The sequence below is a fragment of the Pinus tabuliformis genome, chromosome 5_2, assembly GCF_031772625.1.
Source record: "Pinus tabuliformis cultivar Carrire ecotype Pingquan chromosome 5_2, CPIR1, whole genome shotgun sequence".
Lineage (NCBI taxonomy): Eukaryota > Viridiplantae > Streptophyta > Pinopsida > Pinales > Pinaceae > Pinus > Pinus tabuliformis.
Window position 1 is genome coordinate 436465078 of NC_142306.1, and position 10885 is coordinate 436475962.

The 10885-nt window shown below is 34.2% G+C and overlaps 1 protein-coding gene across 1 annotated transcript; it reads right to left on the minus strand.

The window, feature by feature from the left end:
* Positions 1 to 206: 206 nt before the first annotated feature.
* Positions 207 to 1058, minus strand: LOC149159524 (mitochondrial carrier protein CoAc1-like). The gene is made up of 3 exons (XM_089433505.1): positions 1023 to 1058; positions 745 to 894; positions 207 to 387 (listed from the first exon to the last, which is right to left on the minus strand). The coding sequence occupies exons 1-3, from the start codon at positions 1026 to 1028 to the stop codon at positions 280 to 282; spliced, it is 264 nt and encodes an 87-aa protein (XP_089289631.1). The 5' UTR covers positions 1029 to 1058; the 3' UTR covers positions 207 to 279.
* Between the last annotated feature and the right edge of the window lie 9827 nt (positions 1059 to 10885).

A 10885-nucleotide genomic window follows, 5' to 3' on the forward strand; every position in this document is an offset into this window, starting at 1 on the left:
TGGAAAATGTCGGAGGGAAATCAAGAACTGCATACAAAATGGGTGCACTTGTTTGTTGTGGAGTGCCTGAAATTTGAACCAGTGCTTCAGATGTTCCTGGTCTAACTTCAAGAAGATTAACTTTGGCATGAGAAATCTGTCCATACAAAGAAAACATGATCAGTAAATAAAGGGTCTTCATAGCAAGGTATATCAGATAAGCCATCACATATGCATAAACCTTTCGAGGCAACAAAATGCAACCATACCCGGCATTGTCTCTCTCAACCATATTTTCCACTATGTGCTCTTTCTCGAGATGGAACTCCCTCTTTCTCGAGATGGAACTCCAAGCAGGGATTTCATTGCATCGTATGTAGTAAAGCCAATTGCCACTGAAGGTACAACCTGCCGAGACCAGAATGGCAATTATTACTAATCAAATGTCAGTTTTGCTAAACTATTTAATTCCCTTCTGTAGAAAATAAAAACCCAAAATGTCATGTAACCATTGGCATCACCATAAACAATGAAAAGCTCAAACGCCAGCTCGGGCATCCTTCTATTTCAAAAAATTATCTGGCTATACTGTATGCCATAGCATATGCATAACATTAATAGGCCACATTGACAACAGAGAATCACGAAATGCTGGCTAGCGAATCAAACAGGAGTCAAGCAACTCAATAATTGTGTGGCTGATGCTGAAATTTAAAATACATGCAGCAATAAATTACTTTTATGCAACGAGATTATAAAGTTTACCTTTACGTAATTAATACTTAGCCCAGAAAACATCTGCTTCCAGCCTTGTCTTTGAACAATGGTAACAAGACCATCCAATGTTCCTTTGAACTTGGGTTCCATTTGTTGAAGAGAAGATGCACTATTTTGGTTAGCTGATAATGTCTGTACCTGTAGTGCCACTCAAACCATAATGGTTAATTTTCAGTATCATAGACTTAAATAGCCTGTATCTTTGACTTAAAATTATGAATACAGTAAACCAAGACTCCAGTTACCAAGGAAATAAAATGTTCAACCTGCATTTGTCGTCTAACAACATCCAGAGGATACGTGCAGGTATCAACAATCGAGCTTCAATCACTAGCCATTTAACACATTGTTATTTGCTCTAGCATTGAAGCCAAATTTATCGCTAATCTGATACTGCTGCCATGTTATTTCATTGGGGCAAAAGAATATTCAAAATAGAAAAGTCATAAGGTATACAGGAACCAGTATGTGGCAACAGTTTTAAATATACAGAACAGGTCCTGTCAAAAATTGATCCACTACAAAATTCTGAAAATGACAGAAACTGTCATTTGCTAAAATTCTGAAATTGAAACATGATACATTGAACCAAGCGATTATAACCTAAGTCGAACCAAAGTTTTGGGGTGGAAAGGTTTTGGGGTCTTATTGCGGGTTTCGCATTGTTCGAGGTGAATGGCAGGCTTTGGCTCAGTGTTTGATGTTACTGCGGTACAGATGGGAGTCCTTTTGGGGGTGGAAAGGTTTTGGGGTCTTATTGCGGGCTTCGCATTGTTCGAGGTGAAGGGCACGTGGTCCCGCGACTCCCAAGCGGATGTGTAACGCTCCTATGAATCGGACAGTATACAATTGATTTGGTAATAAATTCAGATTGATTTACAATCAACTTGGGTTACGACATGTACTGTGGTGGTCTTATCGGCGGACAACTGTCCCTCCTCGAGATCCTGGAAAGTTACTCGGCTTGGGTTTTACCATGTTCGCGCCCTTTGGGTTATTATTGTTACTTCGTTGTTTAGCTCTGTAGTCTCTGCGATTTTTCCTTTGTATTTGTTGTATTGTCTGCGGTGAAAACACAATGCGGTTCCTGCCTGCTCGGTTAACTGTATAGTTTGGAGAAAGGAATAACTGGACTTTTCATGGTTTAAATTTTCGGGCAGTGTTGAAGTTATGTGAACTAAAGCTTGTTGTGTAACCCTTATATCACGTACAATGTGCCAAAATCTTGTTTAAGATTAAAAAGAGTATTTGATTGACTAAAGCTATATAAGACTAAAACACATGCCTAACATGGCTTGTTGCAGCTTTGCAATGTTGACAAGATCTCTTTTGATTTGCAAAAACAATTTATTAGAAAGTGAGTATTGTATATACCTGAACCAACTGATCAGTTTCGAAAGCACACCGAGGAAGGTCTTCTCTTTGTAATATTCTAATATTGGCAGTTGTTGTGTGCCTCATATCAGAAGTCACTGCAGCACCCTTGCGAATTAGACAACACAATTTCAAAATAAGATCAAGCTGCTGAAAGGTACTTTATCATATGCAATCCTATTACTGGTTACAGAAATGTATCTGCCATCAAACTTCAGATTCACGCTGAGTAGCTAAACATGACAATGCAGAAGGAGAGATCAAAACTATGAGGCTACAAAGTCATAAACTTCTGGAACAAGGCTTGCATTGCGTGCTTTTCAATGAGATCTAATAGAAACATTGGCTGAAAATATTGCACAGTGCTGAGGATGTAGGCAATTATGAGATTGGCATTGTCTTAGTATACAACAAAGGGGCAAAATGGTGCAAGAAAATGCAAACAACCGACTAGAAATTTTAGGCACGGGTTTCATAAAAACCTTTAAGTCCCCTTGCTGAAGTACTCCAAAGGTAGCTTCTTCATACATGACACTATGTGTGAAGTGCACTTCAAATCATATAAAAAATGAAATGGGTTGAGGTAAACTTATTGCTTTGAAATCCAGCATTGAGTGCGGGCAAGAATACCAATGGAATGAGTGGAAGCTACCAGAAATGTATATCGGCCATTGTGTCCTTCGTCCTTTGTAGATTGGAAACCATGTGACCATTCTTCATATTGTAAATTGCAAACCATGTCAGCACTCTTCAGATATATGGCATATTCAGATGGTCTCTGGGATAAATTCTTTCCTGGTAGTGTTAGCAGATTTTATGCAAAGCAGTTATCCTGTAGCATTCGTTTCAAAAATATAACTCTACGTTTGACTTTGAATCAGATGTATTTAGAAACATGCAAAAAATTTAAGCAAATTGTAGAGGTAACAGTAAACATAAACTTATGTGAAATAAAAAAAAACCTTTCCATTGCAAAACTTTTGTTCGACTTAGGTTATAATGCTATTATAAAGAAAAATCATGTCCGTCAAGCAACAACCAGCAATTGATCGATCCCATATAGTCACAGGGAGGTAGTAATAATACCAAATGCATTATGCCATAATTCCATTTTCAAACAACATATATTCATTTTAAAGTCCATATAGTTTGGTGCTATTTATAAAGTCTAGCTTCAAGCATGTTGTAGAATGCGTTCGATCTCAAATACAAGATAGAAACAGAAACAATACAAATAGACATGTATAAAGACTTTCTAGCTCTCTTTCCTGAATCGTTACCTACACTATGCAAGAAACAAAAACTAACATAGCATTCAGCCATAACATAGGAAGAAACATAAATGAGTAAGCGATTCAATATACAATTTGTCATTTAACTTGAGTGGATAATAAGTACATTTTTAATCAATCTATGGAATCTTTGGTGTTTGCATTGAGCAGCTGTAGATACAAAATTATTGCTCATCTGATGTTGCATTTGCTGTATTCAATGATATAATTTAAACCAAACATGGTAGTTTTTAAGATGGAGCAAAAATATAAATAAAAAAGGTGGCAAGACAATCTCTGGTTGTCAAGGTTGAAGCATGATGCAAAATGCGTTCCATTTGAGATACAGAAGAGAAACAGAAACAGTACAAACACAAATGCATAAAGACTTTGTAGCCTTTTTTCGTCAACTGTTGCGTTACATGTTCTTTGTAAATGAGTCAAAATTGCAAGTCAAATACTTGTATTACAGTAAGAGCATAATATGAAGAAACATATTCATATTACTTTTGCATTTGTTCTGGACGTGAAGGCCAACATGTTCCTGCATTTTGTAATCTGTATAACAAATAGTTAGTTAGAATAAAATGATAACATTGTAAATTGAAGAGAGGACATATTTGAGACAAAACATCTTAAGGAGTTATGTGAACTAAAGCTTCTTGTGCAATCCTTATATCATGTACAATGTGTCAAAAGCTTGTTTAACATTAAACAGAGTATTTGATTGACTAAAGCTGTATAAGAGTAAAACAGATCTCTAACATGGCTTGTTCCAGCTTTCCAATCTTGACGAGATCTGTTTTAATTTGCAAAAACAATTTATTAGAAACTGAGTATTGTATATACCTGAACCAACTGATCAATTTCGAAAGCACACCGAGGAAGGTCTTCTCTTGGTAATATTCTAATATTGGCAGCTGTTGTGTGCATCATTTCAGAAGTCACTGCAGCAGCGCTACTAATTAGACAACAAAATTTCAAAATAAGATCAAGTTGTTCAAAGGTACTTTATCACATGCAATCCTATTACTGGTTAGAGAACTGTATGTGTCATCAAACTTCACATTCACGCTAACTAGCTAAACATGATAATGCAGAAGGAGAGATCAAAACCATGAGGCTACAAAGTCATAAACTTCTGAAATAAGGCTTGGAGTGCCTGCTTTTCAACGAGATCTAATACAAACATTGCCTCAAAATATTCCAGAGTGCTGAGGATGTAGGAAATTATGAGATTGCCATTGTCTTAGTATACAACAAAGGGGCAAAATGGTGCAAGAAAATGCAAACAGCCGACTAGAAATTCTAGGCATGGGTTTCATAAAAACCTTTAAGTCCCCTTGCCGAAGAACTCCAAAGGTAGTTTCTTGATACACGACACTCTGTGTGAAGTGGACTTCAAATCATATAAAAAATGAAATGGGTTAAGATAAATTTACTCTGTGTGTGAGGTGGACTTCAAATGAAATAAAAAATGAAATGGGTTGAGATAAACTTACTGGTTTGAAATTCAGCATTGAGTCCGAGCAAGAATACCAATGGAATGAGTGGAAGCTACCAGAAATGTATATCAGCCATTGTGTCCTTCGTGCTTTGTAGATTGGAAACCATGTGACCATTCTTCAGATTGTAAACTGCAAATCATGTCAGCAGTCTCCAGATATATGGCATATTCAGATGGTCTGTGGGATAAATTCTTTCCTGGTAGTGTTACCAGATTTTATGCAAAGCAGTTACCCTGTAGCATTCGTTTCGAAAATATAACTCTATGTTTGACTTTGAATCAGATGTGTTTAGGAACATGGAAAAAATTTAAGCAAATTGTACAGGTAACAGTAAACAGAAACATAGGTAAAATAAAACAAAACCTTTCGAGCCCAAAACTTTCGTTTGACTTAGGTTATAATGCTATTATAATGAAAAATCATGTCGGTCAACCAACGGTCAGCAATTGATCAATTGCATATAGTCCCAGGGAAGGACTAATAATACCAAATGCATTATGCCATAATTCCATTTTCAAACAACATATATTCATTTTAAAGTCCATATAGTTTGGTGCTATTTATAAAGTCTAGCTTCAAGCATGTTGCAGAATGCGTTCGATCTCAAATACAAGACAGAAACAGAAACAGTACAAACAGACATGTATAAAGACTTTCTAGCCCTCTTTCCTGAATCGTTACCTACACTATGCAAGAAACAAAAACTAACATAGCATTCAGCCATAACATAGGAATAAACAGAAATGACTAGCCAATTCAATATACAATTTGTCATTTAACTTGAGTAGATAATAAGTGTCATGTTTAATCAATCTATGGAATCTTTGGTGTTTGCATTCAACAGCTGTAGATACAAAATTATTGCTGATCTGATGTTGCATTTGCTGTATTCAATGATATAATTTAAACCAAACATGGTACTTTTTAAGATGCGGCAAAAATATAAATACAAAAGGTGGCAAGACAATCTCTGGTTGTCAAGCTTGAAGCATGATGCAGAATGCGTTCCATTCGAGATAGAGAACAGAAACAGAAACAATACAAACACAGATGCATAAAGACTTTCTAGCCTTTTTTCATCAACCGTTGCGTTACATATTCTTTGTAAATCAGTCAAAATTGCAAGTCAAATACTTGTATTATAGTAAGAGCATAATATGAAGAAACATATTCATATTACTTTTGCATTTGTTGTGGATGTGAAGGCTGCCATGTTCCTGGATTTTGTAATCTGTATAACAAATGGTTAGTTAGAACAAAATGATAACATTGTAAATTGAAGAGAGAACATATTTGAGAGAAAACATGTTAAGGCATATGTTGATGTACCTTCCATTTGTTAGTTGACATGTAATAGCTCACTATCTTCATTGAGTGTGAACTTGCTCTGAATTTTGAAGTCACGTAAGATGTAAACAGTGGTAGCTTTCTGTTGCAAATATGTTTCATATGACATTGATTTTAAATCAGGAAGCAAGTCATGTAATAAGGGTTCCCTGATAATGCACTGGAAAAAGTTATTTGTAATGGATTCTATTACAACATTTATACAATGCTTGTAGAGGAAAGGGCAATTATCATTGCATTGTGAACAGAAAATTGTTGCATTGGCTATTGCTATGGATGAATTCACTGGGGAGTTACAAATTGCACAAACAGGTTCGAAAGGAGTTGAATATGGATTTGTTGCGATCAAAATACCTTCGACCTGTTTATAAAACATTCAAGCGTTAATTTACATTATTACATGGCAAATGCAAAGGCAGCAAAAACATTATTATTGCTATACTTACAGCATAGGTAGATGTAGTTAGTTTTCTGAGATTGTTGAGTGCATCTGTGTTAAGTTCAGTCATGAACGTTGACTTCGATGCTCTGAATATTGTTTCTTTTGTGTTTACCTTTTTTGTTAAATTTTTGAAAAGGATGAGCGGAAAGTGTCCTTTTTGCAATTGTTTTTCCATTGAAAGGAAAAATTGTTCATATGTGTCAAAGAGTTGCAACTGCAAAACAGAAATTGTTATATATTGAAAAATACAAAAAGTAATATGCAAATACATTGTTCGTATGCATTGAAAAATTGCAATTGCACTAGACAAATTACAAAAACTATAGACAAATTACAACAACTATGTATTGAAGTGATGCATGTTATCTACTGAAAATTAGGAATAAGTAACATCTGAATACATACAGTTGCATTGTCGTTTTCAGAATCTCCATTTTTGATATGAAGTATGTAATGCAATCCAACTCGTTTGGCAATTGTAACGGCGGCAGTGATTGTGCCAATTGGGTACATTTCTTTTTTGTTTGCAAATTGCCTAATGGTTGTATTGGGAATGAAGCAATATTCTTTGCAAACTTCAGGTACAGTTTCTATGATACTTGATTCATTAAGCAATATTATTTTGTCACAGTCACCGCGATCATAAACAGTTTTAGGCAATATCCTGAAATTTGTAATTGAGATGCTGTTGCCTTGCAAAATTTTGTGTTCATGTCGCTCCACCAAATGTGTAGGTACACTCAACGTTATAGTCATCATTCCTTGAGCATCTGTCAAATCAGCTCGTAATACTTGACGTGATTTGTTTGCTTTATCAAGGAATGCAGTATAGACAACCATTATGTCTCCAACAAATAGCTGCCCAATTTTACGACTATTGAGATCTTCAATTGATACTTTAATTGGCAGTATCTGTTTTTTCCTATTAAAATTGTTTAGTTAGAAATTGCTATAAACATTTGTAGAATATTATGTTTCTCCTAAAGACTGAATAAGTAGAAATAGATTAGAGTGTTGTGTTTCATATGCATACCTTTTTGATGTATCATTTTGTACATTTGTTGAATGAAGTTTGGCTGCGATTGTTTCAGTTGGACTAACACAGGCAAACGCATGGTTCAATATGATGTGGATATTATCACATGTATTTTGTGATAAGCAATCAATAAGGAAATTGTGATATGTAACCTGTACATGTCTTCTTACTGCATTGTTTGGGGGGACTTACTACTAGTGCTTTCTTCACTCGTCCAAGATTTTCTAATTTATATACATTTAAATATAGATATGTAAAAAGAGAAGATATATATAGTAAACATTAATCTGATATATATACATTTAAATATAGATATGTAAAAAGAGAAGATATATATAGTAAACATTAATATTTTAAATAGAAAATAGCATATTTGTATAGTTGTCATACATACCTTTTCAAAGCAAGTGGTTGGTTTACCTTTTCTAATTGAGTTATGCGGTCTATTTCTTCAGTTGTTTGTTTTCCTTTTTCAGGATTTATGCTATGTTATAGAATAGCAACATATATTTAGTTCAATTTGAAAGAGCATATAGAAGTAAACAGTTAACAAGGAACATTAAAACCATAGAACCATACATATGTAAAGATAGAATGCATATATAGTAAAAATTAATATTCTAAATACAAATTGGCATATTTTTATAGTTGTCATAGACGTACCTTAGTGAACATTATTATTCTAAATACAAATTAGCATATTTGTATAGTTGTCATAGACATACCTTTGCAAAACAAGTGGTTGGCTTGCCCTTTCTAATTGGGTTATGCATTCTATTTCTTCAATTGTTTCTTTTCGTCTTTGAAGATTTAGGCTATGTTATAGAATAGTAACATATATTTAATGCAAATTAGAAGTAAAAAGTGAACAAGAACATTAAAACCATAGAACCATACATATGTAAAAATAAAAATAGAATGCATATGTAGTAAAGATTAATATTCTAAATACAAATTAGCATATTTGTGTAGTTCTCATAGACATACCTTTGAAAAACAAGTGGTTGGGTTGCGCTTTCTAATTGGCTTACGCATTCTATTTCTTCAATTGTTTCATTTCCTTTTTCAAGATTTATGCTATGTTATAGAATAGTAAGACATATTTAGTGCAAGTCAAAAGAACATATAAAAGTAAAACTTGAACAAGAACAGAAGATCCATAGGAAAGGAAAGGCAAAAAGAATATACTCTGTTTGTTTATGTTGCATGTTGTTGTTCTTTTTTCTTGGTCGTTCTGTTCAATTGAAAAGGGTTTTACTAGCAGAATCTGCATCCATAAATAGATGAGGTCATATCTGCAAATTTATGATAGGATACTTGTGTTGGTTAATTGAAAAGGTTGTCTTTGGCATAACTTGCATTGATCAATACAGAACGCCATATATGTAAATGTACAATAGAATGCATAGTATGTATGCTGTTATCACTTCGTTTAGTACAAAAAGGATATTGTAGTATGCTTTAGTAAAATAGATATGGTAAAACCAATGAGGTATTGCAAAAATGTCAAAATTTGGAATTTTGTAAACTGTTTCATGTGTATATCATAGCTGAAGGACAAGAGATATTGTATCATGGTCAGACCAATATGTATCCAATACGAAAATTCTATATTTTATATTAGCTAGATTTGCCCAAACATGGTCAATCAATGATTTGTGCATGCTATTAGTTTTGTCAACTAGGAAATGAAGATTGTAGTTTTGCATGTAGGTTTCTAGCTGCTTTGTTTTTTGATTGCAATGTACCATATCAATATTGAAGTCCCCTAATATAACTATGATATTGTTTAGATCTAAGTGGTATATATCTTTTGCAATGACATTGAGGATATTGTTTAGGTTTGCATGTGGCGATGCATATATATTGAGTATTGCAATTTGTAATGTGTGAACTTTTATTTTTGCGAGCAATGCTTCTACAAAGTAGTCTTCAAAATGGGTATGTTCAAGGATAATGATATTTTTCTTTATCAATATCATTACTCCATGCTTAATGCAACTTGAGATGCAATTGAAATTTTTGAAGTATTCATTTTCCATACACAGCAACATATGTGTTTCTTGTAAGCACAAGATATCAGATTGCATTGTGTCATGGTCATTGCATATGTCAGTAAGATGCGCATGAAGATTGCGAGTGTTCAATGAAAGAATAAAGATGGATCGCAATGATTGTATTCATGAAGAGTCATATTCTAATTGCCATTTTGCAGTGGTTTGCAAACGTTGCATTTCACAATTTACTTTTTGCTTGACCTTTAAATTATTATGTTTAAGAGGATTAAGCAAATACAGTGATTCTATGTTTCTGACACGTGATAGTGCTGTGTATACTAGGCCATGCACTTGTACTCCAGTAGGGTCGAATGCAAGCCTATCCAAGGTTAAGCCTTGTGATCTATGTATTGTGCGTGCACATGCAAGTTGAATTGGCAATTGTTTTCGTATTTTCAATGGGGCCATCTTTGATGTCATAGGCATTGCTTTTGATATTCACAATATTGGTGTCCAATCATGTGCTATCTCTGAAGTATACAAATGAGCTAGTTTTCTAGATTGTCGATGACCAATATTAGGGTCATGGAACTTAATCCATAGAACATCGACCTTATCTGTATGGGTATATTCTTTAACTATTCCATTTGCACCATTCACTAGCCCATCTGGTGCATCATAATTGCAAGCATACTTTTCAACTAACATGTTAAACTTTATCAAAAGGTGCAGAGGAAAAATAGCCGTATGTTGATGAGTTGGGAAATTGTCGTTATTCTCCTCATTTTCGTCAATTGCATTAATTAAAATTTCTTTGCCAGGCATCAACATCAACATTTTCTTGTTATGCATTGCAACATCTTTGTTTTTGTAAAATAAATAGGGAAATGTTGGATCATTTGGTACAGGGCGCATGCAACTTGTATTCATGTATGTTATATCGTCAGATGTTTGACAATTTGTTCGCATTCTATTTAACACTGATATGAATCTCTTATTTGTTTGTCACATCGTCATATGCAATTGGAAGCACTTGACATTATCCTTCCAGAAATCATGTGTTATTGTTTGATTGTTGATTGTTGGTTGTTCAAAAATAAGAGAGTCTTGAATAGGTTGTGCTTGATAGAAATCACCACAAAATATGATGTCAA